A 17,951-nucleotide genomic window follows, 5' to 3' on the forward strand; every position below is an offset into this window, starting at 1 on the left:
TTCTTTTTCTTTTTCTTTTTCTTTTTTTTGAGACGGAGTCTGGCTCTGTCGCCCAGGCTGGAGTGCAGTGGCTGGATCTCAGCTCACTGCAAGCTCCGCCTCTCGGGTTTACGCCATTCTCCTGCCTCAGCCTCCCGAGTAGCTGGGACTACAGGTGCCCGCCACCTCGCCTGGCTAGTTTTTTGTATTTTTTAGTAGAGACAAGGTTTCACCATGTTAGCCAGGATGGTCTCGAACTCCTGACCTCGTGATCCACCCGTCTCGGCCTCCCAAAGTGCTGGGATTACAGGCTTGAGCCACCGCGCCCGGCCTTTTTTTTTTTTTTTAAGACTAGTCAAGTGCAGTAGTGAGAGATGGGAAAAGAGTAGAACAAGGAGTTCGATCTGTAATTGACTGTGAACCATTTGAGATAACTCACTGCCTTTGGACCAGCCTCATTTTAGAACATTTTTATCGCCCTCCAAAAAAGCCCCATACCCGTTAGCAATCTTTCCCCATTTTGCCACTCACACTCCAGCCCCCGGCAACCATTACTCTAATTTCTGTCTCTATAGATGTGCCTATTCTAAGATTTCATATAAAAGGAATCATACAATATGTGGTCTTTTGTGACTGGTTTCTCTCATTAGCATAATGTTTTCAAGGTTCATCCATGTTTTAGTATGTATTAGTTCTTGAGTCCTTTTTAATGACTGAATGCTATTCCATTGTGTGGTCATACCACATTTTGTGTATCCATTCATCAACTGATGAGCATTTGGTTGCTTCCACTTTCAGGCTATTACAAATAGTGCTGCTGTGAACATTCATGTACAAGTTTTTGTGTAGATGTATGTTTTCATCTCTCTTGGATATATACCTAGGAGTGGAATCCCTGGATCATATGGTAACTCTATGTTTAACATTTTGAGGAACTGCCAGACTGTTTTCCAAAGTGACTGCACCATGTTACATTCCCATCCGCAATGAATGAGGGTTCCAATTTCTCCACATGCTAGCTAACACTTCTCATTGTCTGTCCTGTGGATTTTAGCGATCATAGTGGATGTGAAGTAGTATCTCTCTCTCTCTCTATCTCTCCCTCCCCCTCTGTGTGTGTGTGTGTGTGTTTAAGAAACTGATGTTTATTTTCCATCAACTTGATTTCCGTTTTCTGTTCAAGAGCCTGTGGAAGAACAGCTTAAGACCACTCAGTGGTTATTCCTATCCATTCAGCTATCTGAGAGTAACTGCTACAGACCAGCCTCCAGTGGCAGGCTGAGTGCTCCAAAGTTGAGTAGAGAATTATTGAATAGGTACAAAGAGCACCTGCACACCTTCAGACCAATCTGCACCCTCAGGTTGAATAGCAGTAGACTCAGGAGCTGGCGCAATCCATTCACCCTGAAGTTCCTCCTTGGTCACAGCCTTTTTCTGCAGCAGCCTGCTCTTCCTTTTCAATCTTTTCAGGATCTCTGCAGAAATAGAGATCAGGCATAACTCCCATGGGTGTTCATGGGAGGTGGTACAATGCACGTGCAGAACCTCCTGGGCGAGCATCCATTACACTAGACCCCCTGAGGGAACTCCCGTGTTGTTGCATGGGATGGCAGTGTCCACACAGTGCAGGGGAGACTCTGTGTGACCCAGAGCAATGGTAGGCAAGTTAATATAAGATGCCTCTGTGAGAGGTTAGTGGTCAGCCCTGGGATCAGTAACCACCAGCAGACGTGGCTCCTGGAAGGCTGCCTGGATCTGGTTAGTGAACGTTCCGGGAGTGAAGCGCCCAGCAATAAGAGTGGCCCCAGTGGAAACAGCAAACTTTAGCACAACCCACTGGCCAGTATTCCTGGAAGATATAACACTAACATCAGTCTGGTTTTCAATGGCAACAATGGCAGAAGCTTCTTCCAGGTCCTCTTCAGATTTATGATGTAGATGCCATCACTTTTCCTTTTGTAGATGTACTGTTCCATTTGGAAGTCAAGGTTGGTGCCATTCAAGTGGGGTGCCGCTGCAAGGAATTTGAGGATATCGTCTTCCTTCATCTGCAGGACATTAAGGTCTCCAGACACTGTGAAAGTTTCCCTTTAGGTTATGGGAGAAGGCAGGAAATGCCTGATGGGTAGCACTGAGAGCTCATTGTGGTTTTGATTTGCATTTCCCTGATGGCTAATGATGTTGAGCATCTTTTCATGTGCTTATTGACCATTTGTATATCTTCTTTGGAGAAATGTTTATTCAAATTCCTTGCCCATTTAAAAAAAAATTAGTTATCTTTTTTTTTGCTGTAAGAGTTCTTTATATATTCTACGTACAAGTCCCTTATCAGATACATGATTTGCAAATACTTTCTCTCATTCTGTGGGTTGTCTTTTCTGTGCAAGGTGTTTTTGCATGCTTTTATCCAAGACCACCCTGTCAGGTAGCTGTTATTGATAGGGAAATTGAAATTAAGAGAGGAGAAGATGGAATTTAAATTCAGTTTTGTCTGACTGTAAAACTCATGTTTTCTCCTCTAACCCAACCTGCTCACAAAGATAAATTAAGACACGTTTCTGTCTTTAAGGAGCTCCGTCTGGCAGAGGACATAAAAACAAGAACACAAACGAATGTGCTGTAAAGCAAGTTCCACTTGTTCCACAAATGCCACAAGATAGGGAGTGCAGCAGGAGGTCAAGAGGAGAGAGAGAGAGAGAGAGAGAGAGAGAGAATGAGAGAGAGAGAGAAGCAGCTCGCACTGTTGGCTGAGGAAATCAGGGTTGGCTTCAGTAAGGTGGCATTTGAGTTAAGTCTTGAAGGACGGGTACAGTTTCAGTGTATGGATGGGGATGATGGAGTGAATGGGGAGAGCATTTCTAAAGGAGAGCAGGAAATGAGGGTTGGTTGAATGAATGGAGCCTTGATCCCAAGACTGGCTGTGATGTGGAGTCCCAGGGCTTGTTGAGTTGAGAGATCCTGGACTGCCTTGGTTAGAGGACCCGAGGACTGGCTGAGATGGGGAATTCTGAGGTTGGGTGGGGTAGGAGATCTGGGCACTGGGTTTGAATGGAGAGTGTAAGGGCTGGCTGGAGTGGGAGATGCCTGCGATGTTGTGCATGAGTGTGTGTGTGCATCCTCTGGGAGTCCCAAGGGATGCCTGGGATGAGGGCAGCTGCAGACAGTCAAGGGACTGGCTAGGATGGGAGACTCAGGGACGACTGCCCATGATGGGGGCTGGAATGAGGTCGCCTGAGGTAGGAGACACAGGGGTTGGCTAGGAAGGGGAATCTGACACTGGTTGGGACTGGCAGACCTAGGGGATGGGGAGTCCACGGGTTGTCTGGACCCGGGGACTGCCTGGGATGGGGGTTCCTCCCGGGATGGCTTTGGATGAAGATCCCTAGCCCGAGGGACTGGCGGACTCTGGGAAGGAGCTCTTCTTTAGGCTTCGTTAAGTGAGGACCCTGGGACGGGTGGAATGGAGAGATCTCTTGCGGGCTGTGATGGGGCTGGCCCTGGCCGGGCGCCGGTGCCTTGGGGCCAGTCCAGCTGCGGGTGCGTGTGGCAGCCGCAGGTGGGGCGCGCGGGGGCGGGCCGGGCGAGCCGGATGGGGGCAGGGGCGGGGGGCGGGCCGGCGGCCGGGGCGGTCCCGCGCGGCCGCGCTGCGCAGTGACTCCGCAGCGGGCGGAGCGCCGTGGGCCGCGTCCTCCCGAGCAGTGGCTGTGGTGGTGGTGGTGGCGGCGGCAGCGGCGGCAGCCTCAGCTCCTGCTCCCCGAGCCGCCGGCCCCAGCGCTGTCTCCCGGGCCCCCTAGGGCCCCCGGGCCCTCAAGCCCGGTGCGCGCCCTCGCGTCCCGCCGGCCCCCTCCCCCGGCTGGGCCCGGGGGAGGGTGGCGCCGTGAGAGAGCGGGGACCGGGCTCTCCTGCCCGTTCCCCTGCCCCTGGGCCGCCAGGATGGAGGCGGGGTCGGGGCCCCCGGGCGGCCCGGGATCCGAGAGCCCAAATCGGGCCGTGGAGTACCTGCTGGAGCTGAACAACATTATCGAGAGCCAGCAGCAGCTGCTGGAGACCCAGCGGCGGCGCATCGAGGAGCTGGAGGGCCAGCTGGACCAGCTCACCCAGGAGAACCGCGACCTGCGAGAGGAGAGCCAGCTGCACCGCGGGGAGCTGCACCGGGACCCCCACGGCGCGCGGGATAGCCCGGGCCGCGAGAGCCAGTACCAGAACCTGCGCGAGACCCAGTTCCACCACCGCGAGCTGCGGGAGAGCCAGTTCCACCAGGCGGCCCGGGACGTGGGCTACCCGAACCGCGAAGGCGCCTACCAGAATCGGGAGGCTGTGTATCGGGACAAGGAGCGGGACGCCTCCTACCCGCTCCAGGACACTACCGGTTACACAGCCCGCGAGCGTGACGTGGCCCAGTGCCACCTGCACCACGAGAACCCAGCCCTGGGTCGCGAGCGTGGCGGGCGGGAGGCCGGGTCGGCGCACCCGGGCCGCGAGAAGGAAGCGGGCTATTCGGCGGCGGTGGGCGTGGGGCCGCGGCCACCGCGGGAGCGGGGCCAGCTGAGCCGTGGCGCATCCAGGAGCTCCAGTCCCGGCGCCGGCGGAGGCCACAGCACTAGTACCAGCACCAGCCCGGCCACGACCCTCCAGAGAAAGTAAGGAATGTGTGTTTGTACCCCTGGCTCTTCCCTCTAGATCCCTCTCCAACTTGTCCAGCTGATAGAGTAAGAAGCCAGTGTCTGGTTCCGTGTCTTCCTCTCCTGTCCCAACCCGCCAGCAGAGGAGAAGCCCGGTCCCCCTTATCCAGCCGACACCCCTTCCCTGGCCACCCCAGACGAGGTTGGCCAGATGAGTGCAGGCGTCTCTTCTTTCCCGGTACCACGGCCAGCGAGGGACTAGAGCAGTCATCGTCGCCTCCCCCGCCTCCACTTCTTCAACCCCTAGCTGCATCCTTGCCAGAAGATGGGTTTTCATTTATTTATTTATTTTGGATATGCCGATTGTAATTTTTATGGTCGGCGAGGGTGTCTACTTAGAGCCCCAGGGGAGAGAAAGACCCCCCACCCCCGCCTTTTTTTTTTTTTTTTTTTTTTTCGTTTTCTTTTTGCCTGATCTTTTCTCCTCTGGCTGCCTCATCTCCATCCCTTACCAGAGAGGCAGGTGGGGACCAGAATGGCTGCTGGAGGCTGAGACATCCCTCTGAGGGGAACTGCAGCACATTCTGGCCGAGGGGAGCAAAGATGGGGGAGCAAAGATGGAGGCCAAGCCCTTGGCTAGTTCCTCAAAGTCCACCCCCTCTCCACCCTTCAAGGAAAACAACACCCATTTAAAGAGCCCTACCGGGAAGGGAAGTCTAGATTGCCCCTCTACTGAATCGGTTCCAGTTCCTGCACTGGGGTCTGTGTGTCTATTTGGGACACCTTGGCACTGTCTCTTGGGTTGGTGGGACATGGGCTGGGTCCACTTTTTCTGTGTAGATACCACGGTGAGCTGATTGGGATACATGTATCAGGCTGAGAGAGTCAAGGGCGTGCAGGCTCCCAAGGCTGCCCTAAAGGCTCCCTTATTTCTTTTCTGCTGTATTCGAAGGAACACTGAGCTGGGAGTTGGGAGACCTGAGTTCCCCTTTCAGCTCTGTTGCAGATTGGCTTTGTGACCTTGACTGAGTCTCTTTCTCTCTTAGGCCATCAGTTCCCCCGTGTCTTTTTAAATGGCAAGGTCTGCCTTGGATACTCTTGAAGTACCCCTCCAGCTCAGATTTGATGGTTCTGTGTTTAATCCAGCCACACTACAGAGCAAGTCTGAAGTCCTGTAGCAAATGGACAGGCTTCCCCCTCCTCTCACTGCTCAGCTGGTCCTACCATGTGCCACAACCAGTGGAGTGTCTCTTGGAGGCTGGGCTGGGGGTGGGGAAACCTTCTGCCTCAGGAAATCTGCCGAGAGACAGCGCTCTGCAACTCCCCCGTGGTGAGGCAGCAGGCTGGGGTGCTGGGTTGAGATGGCTGGGCCCCAGGAGCAGCAGCTGGAGCTTGAGGGCTCGGCTGGGCTCCACTGCAGCACACCCTAAGCTGAGTTTTAGTGTGGACTGCCCCTGAGGAGTCTGGGGGCAAAGGAAATGGGCTTTCCTGCCCAGGCAGGGCTGCTGCGAGCTCAGTCCGGGAGGACTGACTGTGTGCCTTGGGGTGCCACACTGGAAGAGGGACAGAGGTAGACCAAGGTCCATTCAGGAGAGGGCCGTGGTGGGCCGGGGGCAGAGGAAGACTGCATGGGGTATGGTGGTCTTTGAGCCTGGCTGCAGAAGACTTTTCTAGAGGGGTCAGGCCTGTGACAGAGGGAGCGGATTCATTATGTGTGGCTTCAGTGGGCAGAACCCGTAACAGTGAGAACATTTGAGATAGATTAGGAAGAACTTTCCAACCTGGCCTTCTGGTGGTGCAGTGGACTGCCTCGAGAGATGGAGGTGGGAGCTGGCTGGACCTGGAGCTCTCAGTCGAGCTCGGGTGGGAGTCTGGGAGAACTGGAGGAAGCATGATTCCTGAATCAGGTAGAAAGCCCAATGAAATGATCTGGTGGTCCCGTTATGGGATTCCATGACTCTGGCTCTCCACCCTGCAGACATTGGTCTGAATCTCTTGGCTGACTGGTTGCCTGTTTGCTCCTGAGCTCCATGTTTCTGCTATCCGTGCAGGCCTACCTCTTGGTCCTTCCCTCTTTTTGTGAACCCCCAGGTCGCTTGTTGCGTTTCCTTGCTTTGCATTTCCTACTGGATTAATAAAGGGGTTTAGATAGTACTTTAAGTTTCTCTCCTGACCATATATTAACTGTTTGCACACCCATTGTTACCTCTTTTGGACTTCACAACAAGCCTTCTGCAGTGAGTGTTGGCAACTGCATTTTAGAGATGGGGAAACTGAGGCTCCAAGATGAAGGGACCTCGCTCAAGGTTACCCTACTAGTTGCTAATGGAGCTGAGAGTAGAACCCAAGTCTTCCTGTCTCCAAGGCCTGGTATTTTTTCTCTAGAGCTCTCCAACCCACAGGAGTCTCTTAGCCTCAGGACCTGGACTGGCACTGAGCTGGGAGAGGCCAGGAGAGCCTTAGGTCTCTAGAGGATTTGAGCAGGAGGAGATGAGTCTGGGATGAGTGGGGAGTTGACGGCAGCAGGGAAGAAGGCTCTGTCTCCCTCCTTTCCACTCTCCCTCCTGGCCTGGCATCAGGAGGGCCTGTTGATGCAGTAGCCATTGCTGTCACTGCTGCTGCTGCAAGCGACTCCCCTGCTAGGTCTGTTCTGGGTTTGTAAGGAGTGGGTGAGAAGCCGCTGGAAGCGAGGGCAGGCAGGGTGGGAGTTTAGCAGCAGAGGCTGCAGCATTGGGGGAGGCTAGGTGGAGCGGGTATAGGCTGGGCTCTCTTGGTCCCCAGGCTCCCCCTGGTGGAGGAAGAGGGGAGAGTGGTGCCTGGGCCGAGCTGCAGCTTGTTGGGGGGCTCCGCTGTGCCTAGGGACTTTCTTTAGTCCTCCCAATGATCCCGTGCTTCTGTCACCACGATCCACATTTTACAGCAGAAGAAACTGGGGGATCAGAGAAGTGAAGCCCACCGGAGGTTACATTACTAATAAGACAGACTCCCAATCCTGTGAACTTTCCCTCTACTGCATTGGACATCAGCTGTCATGTACACCCCCATCCATGTCATCCACCCAGGATTCCCATATCCTCCTGCACCGTCCCCTCTGGACAGGTTTCAGGATGCCAGTATCCCTTTTGCTATGCTCAGGGTGTGGCCTTTCCAGTGCAGATAGAGTGAGATGCGTCCCTACCTCCTTTTGGTCCTGGGTCCTCTGTATGCGAAGGTTTTGTTTGCTTGCTTTTTAGTAGTCGTTGGTCCTGACTAATGCTCAGGTCTTTTTACCTGGAATTGTCCACATACCCCCACCCCCGCCCCAAGCCTGGTTGATTGGAGAATAGCTCTGCTTTTGTTCTTGATCTTGGTTTGGCCCCCTTGCAGTTCTGCCACCTAGAATGATTTATAGGAGTGCTAGGGGCCCCTGCTGAGTTGCTCCACACTGAAGAGCTGCATTTCCCACGCTTTTCGCATGGGCCCAGCTCAGGCTCTGCTGTAGGTGGTGGTGGGCTGAAGCTGGTATGGTGGCAACTCTCCTTCCTTTACCCCCACCCCCACCCACCCCGCAAGTTGGCTTACATTTGGAGATAGCAATTAGAGGGGCTGGCCTGGTGGTGTTTTTTTTGTTTTGTTTTTTGGTTTTGGTTTGTTTTTGGGACAGAGTCTTGCTCTGTCACTCAGGCTGGAGTGCAGTGTTGCAAACATAGCTCACTTAAGTGAGCTCAGGAGTTCGAGGCTGCAGTGAGCAATTATTGCAAAAAAGAACACCAGGCTGGCCCTTCTGGTTGCTATGCCCCCAAATTTTTTAAGCAGAGACGGGGTCTCTCTGTGTTGCCCAGACTGTTCTCAAACTCCTGGGCTCAAGTGATCCTCCCTCCTTGGCATCCCAAAGTGCTGAGCCACCAAGCCCGGCCCAACGTGGTATTCTTGACAGCTAGGGCAATGTATGGTCTACCACATGCTGTCCTCTGCTTGCAGTGGGATGTCAGCATGCTCCCCACGGGGCTAAGGCCACTGAGAGACAGCACATGAGACAGCGAGCCCAGGGAGAGGCTCAGGGGAAGTCTCTCCTTTGGGGTCTTGGGTACTTTTCCCGGGGGGTGTCTCTCCTTCCCAGGAGGGAAAACCATTTATCTTCCCTCCCACTGTGTTGTGAGCATTATCTTCATGTGGGAGGAAATGGTAATGTTGAATTTAATGAGAATGAGAGTCTTGCTTCTCTATCTAGATCTGGGGCAAGAATGGGGTTGTTATCATCTACAAACATTTCTTGGCTGTGTGCACAGTGCAGGAGGGGCCACCAGGCTGAGCAAACACCGCGCTCTTAGTGCTTGCAGAACCCCTGCTCCCCTCCGTCCAGGGAGACAGGGTTGCAGGCCTAACCATGCCATAGAGACAGTGCTCAGGACAAAATGAGTGGCAACGGTGGTGAGGAGTGGAAGTTCTCAGAGGAAGGAGGGATCAGGGCAGGCCAGGCTGCTGGTTGAGTACCTGGGTGGCAGGTGAGGGATGAGGGGTATGGAAGGAATGTGAGTGGTCCCTTCATGGAGGTGGCTGCCAGGAGGAAGACGTCAGACCAGACTTGCTGCCTGCCCTTTCCTCATCTGTCCCACCCCTGCCTACCGTGGTCTCTGAATTTGCTGGGAGCAGAATAAAGGCCTGGAGCATGGGGAAGAGGCCACACGTGTACCGAGTGAGTCTCAGCCTTCTGCCAGGCCCCACGCTATGTGGCTTTATGTAATAATAGCTAACATTTTTTCACTGCTCTTACTGTGTGCTAAGCACTATTTGTTCTAAGCGCTTTCCATGTATTAATTCATTCAGTCTCCACATGAATCCTCTCATGTAGATATTGTTATTAACTCCATTTGACAGATGAGGAAACTGATGAGGTCCAGAAAGGTTGGATAGCATACCCAGGATCACTCAATGAATAAATGGCAGAACTGTGAAGGAGCTGGAGGAGCCCAGGGAGTTGGGCTGCAGGGTCTGCAGTGTTCTAACCCACCCTGGAGCACTACTTCTTGTCTCATTTGCACAGAGCCCCTGCCAGATGGGTGTGTTGGTTCGATTGTTTGTTTTATGGAGTTTCGCTCCTGTCGCCCAGGCTGAAGTGCAGTGGCACGCTCTCGGCTCACTGCAACCTCCGCCTCCCGGGCTCAAGCAATTCTAGTGCCTCAGCTTCCCGAGTAGCTGGGACTACAAGCACGTGCCACCACCCCCGACTAACTTTTGTATTTTTAGTAGAGATGGGGTTTCACCATGTTGGTCATGCTGGTCTTGAATTCCTGACCTCAGGTGATCCGCCTCTGCCTCCCAAAGTGCTGGGATTACAGGCATGAACCACCGCGCCCGGCCTATTATCTTCATTTTTTCAGACAAGGAAACAAGGATCAGAGAGGTACAGTGACCTGCCCAAGGTTATTCAGGCAGATGGAGCCCAGAACTGTCTGGCTTCCAAGTCTATGGTACACCACTGCCTCCCGCAGGCAGGCTTTAAAGGCACCAGAGCTGCTCCAGGTGTGTGGCTCTAGCTTCCTCCAGCAGAGCTCCCAGGACCGCTGCTCTAGGCAGGCTCCCTCTCACCATCACCCCCTGAATTTTGGCCATGGTCTCCTAGTAGATTGCCCCTGCTGCTCTCACTCCATCAAGCCTCTGATGAGGTGCAGCCAGACCATGTTCTGCGGTCCAGCTCCAGTAGTTTCACTCTCTCTTTGGCCCGAAAACTCCTCTGCCTGCCCTGCAATGTCTTCTTAGGATCTGTCCCCAGTCTGCCTTTTTCCTCTCATCCTTTTACAGACTGTGCTCCAGCCAGGCTGACCCGTGTGTCCCCCTGGTTAGCCCACGCAGGCCTTCTGCTAGCCTCTAAGTCTTTGCTCATGTTGTTCCCTTCTCTTGGGCTGCTGTACCCAGTTCCCAGGCTGGACTCAGCTGTTACGTCTTCTGTCTGTTTGCTGGTGTCTCTGATGGTTGGTCTATCCTTGACCCTCTCAGTGAACACTCTGCCCCTTTTTATTCCTTCATGGTTGTTTACGTCTCATGTCCCCTCTGTTAGACCGAGAGCCCCTTCAGATTTACATTTAACTGACATACACTGAGTGCATTTTGTGTGTCAGGTTCTGTGTTACGTGCTGCGGGCATGCGTGAAGGAGCTATAAGCTTGGAAACACGTAGCACAGCACATAGTAGCTGCTTAATAAATACTGAGTAGACAAATGAATGTCTGATTGAGTCCTGCTGAACTAATGGTCAAAGGTACCTAATATTTTCTTCCTTCCAGGACTCCTGTAGTAGGAAATGACAACTTCAGAATTCTCTTGGGGTAGGCACAGTAGCTCCCAGCACTTTGGGAGGTCAAGGCGGGAGGATCACTTGTGCCGGGGAGGTTGAGGTTACAGTGAACTATGATTGTGCCACTGCACACCGTCCTGGGCAACAAATCGAGATCCCGTCTCTAAGGAAAAAGAAATTCTTTTGGCTTTTCTTTGGCTTTTTTCTCATGCTCCCTGGAGCCATTTTGGCCTTTGCTGTCTCTTCTCATGCTCACCAGCCTTCCGATTCATAGAATGTCAAGATAGCAGACTTGGATGAGACTTTGGAGACAGTTAGACCAATCTGCTGTTCATTATCTCTCCCTATCATGTCAGGCTGTGGTCCTGACCCTCGATGCCAAGTCTTCTGTTCTGAAAGGAGCAAAGAGGCTTGCACAGGACCTGTGTGCAGTTCACTCAGCCCAGTGGGAAGTTGCTTATTTATCCATCAGACCTTTCTTGAGCTCAGACCCTGAGCTGGACATGGTATCTCAGGGTTGACGTAAGACTTGGCCCCTCTGCCTCACTCACTGCGGTGTTCCCTGGCAGGATCATAAACATTGGTCATGGGGAAGAATGCTTAGTAAGTGACTTACTTCCTCTTTTGGGGAAGCTCGTTTAGGGCAACATAATTTGCCAGTTACTACAGCTTCCTCATGGTATTTGGTTTCTCTCCAAGCCTGCCTGTTAGAAGCATTTACACGGGGAAGCCCATTCCCCAGTGCTTAGTAGTTGAAGCTCTCTGGGACCTTAGCATTCAGAGAAAGCATGGTGCCATGGAAGGACTTTGTGTGACTCTAGGCAAATCACTTTCAGAGCTTCAGTTTTCTCAAGTAGTAAATAGGAATAAAACTGTATTTTCTGATACATGAGATTCATGTTGCCAGCCCCCTACCCCCCTCAAAAAATTGTATCAGAAAATTTCCTGGCTGTCTGGCATACCATACATCAAGGTCCTGATCAGGCTGGGAAGCTGAGAATGGAAAATAATACATGAGACTGCCCTGCCCCCTAGAGGCGGAATGTGGCAAACACACAACAGTGCAAAGACCGATGCATCCCATCCCTTTCAAAACAGAGATGACAAGCCAGAGCTACACGGCTGATCAGGATTATTCCTCTAACATTTTAGATGTAAATGTATCACTGTCATCACCTGATAGGTACCGTTTCACTAGTGCATTTCTTTGGAGCGATGTGATTTTTATACCTTTTTAAAGGAGTGATATGACTGCATATCCAGGCCCTGTGATTTCCTACTGGATTCCAGGATACAGCATACTGCATTCACCTGAATAAAACTGACATTTTCCTTCATATAACCACTTTAGAATTATTGTCATTAGATCTGTAATGAAAAGTACCTGACTTGGCCCTTCTCCCACATTTTCTTATAAATCTGGGAGGCATCTCACACAACTGTATATCTGATATGCCAGCCAATTCATAAACAACCCATCTCATTGTGATTGTTGTGAAAATTAAATAAGATGACGTAGGTGAAGCACTGAGCACACAGTATGTGTTTACTCAGCGATAGTCATTATTATTAATAGTAACTCTGTAAGCTCTGTGCTGTGGGAGGACAGGAGGAGAAGCCATGTGGCAGCTCACCACATTTCAGAGAGAGAGGTCAGTCCAGTGAATATTGCATGCCAGGATGTGCCATGCCTTGTGCCATCACAGGCAGAGAATTCCATGATTAGTATCATATAGTTCCTGGTTTCGAGGTGCTCATAATTGGGTGGAGAAGGTGGTGGTGGAAATAGATGATTGCAGTGTGCTATCCAGTGTGTTATGCCAGAGGGGAGCACAGGGGGCCACAGGTGCTCAAAGGAGGGACATCACCCCGGACTGTCAGGGAAGGCTTACTGGAGGAGATGATGCCTGAGCTGAGGCTTGGAGGATGAGTTGGAGTTAGGTAGGTGAAGAAGGACAGCATGTGGGTTGGTGGGAATTGGGGGCAAAAGGGAGGTTAAGGCAGAGGGGCCAGCATGAGCAAACACACAGAGGTATGGGCCCAGCAGGATATATGTATGGGGAGGTTTTTTCTTTTTCTTTTTTTTTTTGTATGAGTTCAATACAAACTAGAGCACAAACAGGGAGGCTCAGAGGGGAGTCTGGAGGGTTGGTCAGCTCACATCATGAGGACACTTCACTAGCAGCGTCAGGAGCTTTCTGCTGTTTTGTTTTTGTTTTTGTTTTGTTTTTATTTTTGTTTTTTTTGAGATAGAGTTTTGCTCTTTCGCCCAGACTGGAGTGAAGTGGCGCGATCTCAGCTCACTGCAACCGCTTCCCCACCCCAGGTTCAAGCGATTCTCCTGCCTCAGCCTCCCGAGTACCTGGGATTACAGGCGTGCGCCACCACGCCTGGCTAATTTTTGTATTTTTAGTAGAGACAGGGTTTTGCCATGTTGGCCAGGCTGGTCTCAAACTCATGACCTCAGGTGAGCCACCCGCCTCGGCCTCCCAAAGTACTAGGATTACAGGCATGAGCCACCATGCCTGGCCAAGTAACATTTTAAACTGGGGGAGAGGTGCCTATTGTGTGGTGTGGGAGAACATGTCAAGAGCCACATTTTGGAGAGATCCCTCTAGAGGGCAGTTTGGAAGGTAGATTGGAGGGTATCCGGGGAGGAGGCTGGTGCAGCAGTCTAGATGAGAGATGATCAGGCCTGCGCTTGGGCAGTGGGAGTAGAGATAATCTATGTGGGGAGAAAGATGATGATAGTGGGGGAGCGCAGCCTGCTATGGAAGCTCAGAGGAGTGGCAGCGTTCATGACCAGTAGGGTTTTAGTAATACCAGCATAGAAATCAAGAAACTACAAGTTGGAAGGACTCTGACAAATCATCCAACCGAAGCTGTTCATTTTACAGATGAGAAGACTGAGGCCCAGAGAGAGAAAGGACTTGTATAAGGCCAGTCAGGGTGTGAGCAGAAAAGAGAACGCTGATTAGAAGAGTCACCCTAGTATGAATGCCAGCATTCAGAGCATCTTTTCTTTCTTTTTTTTTTTTGAGATAGAGTCTCTCGTTCTGTCGCCCAGGCTGGAGTGCAATGGTGTGATCTCGGCTCACTGCAACCTCCCGCTCCTGGGTTCAAGGGATTCTCCTGCCTCAGCCTCCCGAGTAGCTGGGATTACAGGCATGCACCACCACACCCAGCTAATTTTGTATTTTTAGTAGAGACAGGGTTTCTCCATGTTGGTCAGACTGGTCTTGAACTCCCGACCTCAGGTGATCTGCCCACCTCGGCCTCCCAAAATGTTGGGATTACAGGCATGAGTCACTGCGCCTGGTGCATCTTTTCTTAAATGTGCTGTTTCGGCCAGGTGCGGTAGCTCACGCCTGTAATCCCAGCACTTTGGGAGGCTGAGGCAGGTGAATCACAAGGTCAGGATTTCGAGACCAGCCTGGCCAACGCAGTGAAACCCTGTCTGTACTAAAAATACAAAAAATTAGCTGGGTGTAGTAGGGGGCACCTGTATCCCAGCTACATGGGAGGCTGAGGCAGGAGAATCGCTTGAACCCGGGAGGCGGAGGTTGCAGTGAGCCGAAATCTCACCACTACATTCCAGCCCGGGTGACAGTGTGAGACCCTGTCTCAAAATAAAATAAAATAAAATAAAATAAAATACACTGTTTCCTGCCTTGAAATCCCATGAAAGTTGCAGGGATTATCATATTTATGTCCCACAGATGAGAAAACTGCGGTCAAAAGGAAGCTAGGCAACTTGTTGGGGAGAAAGTGATGAAGGGGCATCACCTAAAGGACTCTTGCTTTGATGGCAGACAGACCCGCTGCTCTGTTCCAACCTCTCTGAAATCAAATTTAGAATCATGGCTGGGGAATGAACCCAAGGTTCTCTTTCTCCCCCTGGCTCAGGCCCAGCCTTCTTTCTGCTGTTTTTTGTCTTACATGGTTTCATTTGCTATAACTGAGGCAGCTCAGAGGCAGTTTCTGGCCTGACAGCCAGGTCTATCATCCCTGTTTTTCTGTTTTTATGGAAGAGAATGGACCTGTGTCTGTCTTTAGTATATCCCCATTACCTTGGGCGGGGCAGCTCTACCCCAGGTGTCTTTGTTTTGAGGCCCGATGATACTGATTCACAAAGAATGAGCTTTGGAGACAGACAGACCTGGGTTTGAATCTATGTTCCACCCCAACCCGTGGGATGGCCTCAGCTAGGTCATTTTACCTTTTCTGAATTTTAGTTTTTCTGTAAAATGGGATAACAATGCCTATTTCTCAAGTTTTTTGTTTGTTTGTTTGTTTGTTTGTTTTGAGACAGGGTCTCTTTCTATCAGCCAGGCTGGAGAACAGTGGTGCGATCACAGCTCACTGCAGCCTCGACATCCTGGGTTCAAGTGATCCTCCTACCTCAGCCTCCCAAGTAGCTTCGACCACAGACATGCACTACCATGACCAGCTATTTTTTTTGTAGAGACAGAGTCTCCCCATGTTGCCTGGGCTGATCTTGAACTCTTAGGCTCAAGCAATCCTCCCACTTCGGCTTCCTAAAGTGTAGGGATTATAAGCATGAGCCACCGTGCCTGGCATATTTCTCAAGGTTAGCCAGGATAATTTGGATGGCATTCCCTGATACGTAGGTGCTCCATAAATAGTCATTTTTCTTCTCTTTCATGAAATCTCCCATGGACAATGACTTAACGAATCAAAGCTTTGCTTCCCCTGAAAACTGGTATATTTCTTCCTTCCCAATGTGAAGCTGTCATAGCTCATTGTCTCTTCCTTTTTGCCTCAGCCACCAGTTAATTTGAAGCATAGCTCTAGCATCTTTGTTGATTTCTTTTTCGGAGTTCTTATTTTCGAGTTCAATTTCTATTCTGTGTTATTGGAGTAAGCACCCTCAAATCCTTTGTGACTCGAGCAGGTATAAGTAACTAATGGGTGTAAATAGTTGAATGAATGTAAGGCTGAAGAGGCTGGACTGGCGATGGTGGGATTTGAAGAGGACCAGAGGGTGGAGCAGGCTGGGGCAGCTGAGACAGTATCTGCATGGATGGTTGTGAGGAGCCAAGGGGTCAGTTAGGAGGGGCCAGCCCTTCACCCGCCTCTCTTACCTCCTGTTCTCAAAAGAAGCATAGATTGGAGAACAGGACCTCATGTCACCCAGAATCATCAGCCTCCCCATTTCATATTTACAGTGTGGAAGCCAGAGTTCTAAAGAAAGAGAAGGGCTTGTTTAGACAAATTAAATCAAAGCAATGCACATACACAGTTTTTGAAAGGCAAAATAGTACATAAGGACTCATGTAGTAAAAAGCTGATGTCTTCCTATCCCCTGCTTCTCAGCCCCAGATGCAACCACTTTTCCCATTTAGTTCTTCTGATGGTAACTTCATATCTCTAAATAACATGCTTGAATGGGTATTTCCTATTTATCAACTTTAAACATTATCTTGACTTTTTCCTACTATGACAAAATAATTTAGCTTATTTACAACAGCTGACTGTTTCTCAGCACTCCCTCCCAGTTGGTTTTTTTTTTTTTTGAGACAGGGTCTCACTCAGTGGGCCAGGCTGGGGTACAGTGGTGTGATCATAGCTCACTATGACCTCAAACTCCTGAACTCAGGCAATCTTCCTGCCTCGGCCTCCTGAGTAGTTAGGACCACAGGTGCATGCCACTACACCTGACGAAGTTTTAATTTTTTTTTTTTTTTTTTTTTAGAGACGGGTTCTCGCTATGTTGCCCAGTTAGGTCTCGAACTCCTAGGCTCAAGTGATCCTCATCCCTCGGCCTTCCAAAGTGCTGGGATTGCAGGGGTGAGCCACTGCGCCTGCCCCCTCCCAGATTTTGAGAGTTTTATTACTGTTTGGGCTCCTCTATTAGTTATTATTAAAACTATTTTAAACTGTGACTTCTTATTTCATCGGTTTTCCACAGCATCTCTTGACCATATATTTTGTAAGACATAGTTATTAGTGCCATCCTTCCCTCCATCTCTCCTTCCCCTCTTCCACCTTCCAGTCTCTATGTTCTGTACTTGTGTATCTAGCAAGGTAGATTACATTTGCATTCTATTCTGTAAAAATAATTATATCTTCAATGCTTTATCCAGAGAGATTGATTATAAAAATTACCTGGCAGTACACTGTTTATGTGATTATGACTATGTCACTATCAGTCATCACAGGGCCAAATAGTGTACTGTAATTATACCTCATCACTCACAGTTATACAACCTTTGTACTCCCAGGATTGTTTCAAAACTTCATGCCAAAATATAATGTGAATACAGAAAAGTGCTCATATCAGAAGTGATATGACCATATCACAAGTGATACAGTTACTTTTTATAAACCAAACCCCTAGGTAACCAGCATTCCGAGCAAGGTCTGTTTTTTATTCACCCTGAGTGGTACTCAGGCAGCTCTTTCAGTTTGAAGGACTAAGTATCTTTTTTTTTTTTTGAGATGGAGTCTCGCTCTGTCGCCCAGGCTGGAGTGCGGTGGCATGATCTTGGCTCACTGCAACCTCTGCCTCCCGGGTTCAAGTGATTCTCCCATTTCAGCCTCTCTAGTAGCTGGGACTACAGGTGCCCACCACTATGCCTGGCTAATTTTTGTATTTTTAGTAGAGGTGAAGTTTCGAACTCCTGACTTCAGGTGATCCACCCACCTTGGCCTCCCAAAGTGCTGGGATTATAAGCGCGAGCCACCATGCCTGGCCTTTTTTTTTTTTTTTTTTTTTTTAAAGACAGGGCCTCACTCCGTTGCACAGGTTCGAGTGCAGTGGCTCAACCTCCACCTGCTGGATTCAAGTGATTCTCCTGCCTCAGCCTCCTGAGTAGCTGGAATTACAGGTGTGTGCTACCACGCCCAGCTAATTTGTATTTTTAGTAGAGATGGGGTTTCGCCACGTTGGCCAGGTTAGTCTGGAACCCCAGACCTCAAGTGACCTGCCCACCTTGGCCTCCCAAAGTGCTGGGATTACAGGCGTGAGCCACCATACCTGGCCCTCTCCTTATGTTATTTCTTTGATCATTCCCTTCCCTTAATTTGCTCTGTTTTCTTGTTTGGGAATGTCCG

The 17,951-nt window shown here is 50.5% G+C and overlaps 1 protein-coding gene and 1 pseudogene across 3 annotated transcripts in view; one reads left to right on the top strand and one right to left on the bottom strand.

Annotated features, from left to right (window-relative positions):
* Positions 1-311: 311 nt before the first annotated feature.
* Positions 312-2,190, bottom strand: LOC101010971 (annotated as a pseudogene).
* Positions 2,191-3,681: 1,491 nt separating this feature from the next.
* The window catches only part of LOC101009534 (IQ motif and Sec7 domain ArfGEF 2), a 92,082-nt gene continuing 77,812 nt past the window's right edge, over positions 3,682-17,951 (top strand). For 2 of the 3 annotated variants that reach the window (XM_017953938.3, XM_017953939.3), the window contains exon 1: positions 3,683-4,619. In XM_017953938.3, coding sequence (XP_017809427.1) covers positions 3,913-4,619 — 707 coding nt within the window. In that variant the 5' untranslated portion in view covers positions 3,683-3,912. Of the gene's footprint in view, positions 4,620-17,951 lie in introns of all 3 variants that reach the window. The other variant, XM_003917751.4, reaches the window with a different exon arrangement.

Source organism: Papio anubis, chromosome X, assembly GCF_008728515.1.
Source record: "Papio anubis isolate 15944 chromosome X, Panubis1.0, whole genome shotgun sequence".
Taxonomy (NCBI): domain Eukaryota; kingdom Metazoa; phylum Chordata; class Mammalia; order Primates; family Cercopithecidae; genus Papio; species Papio anubis.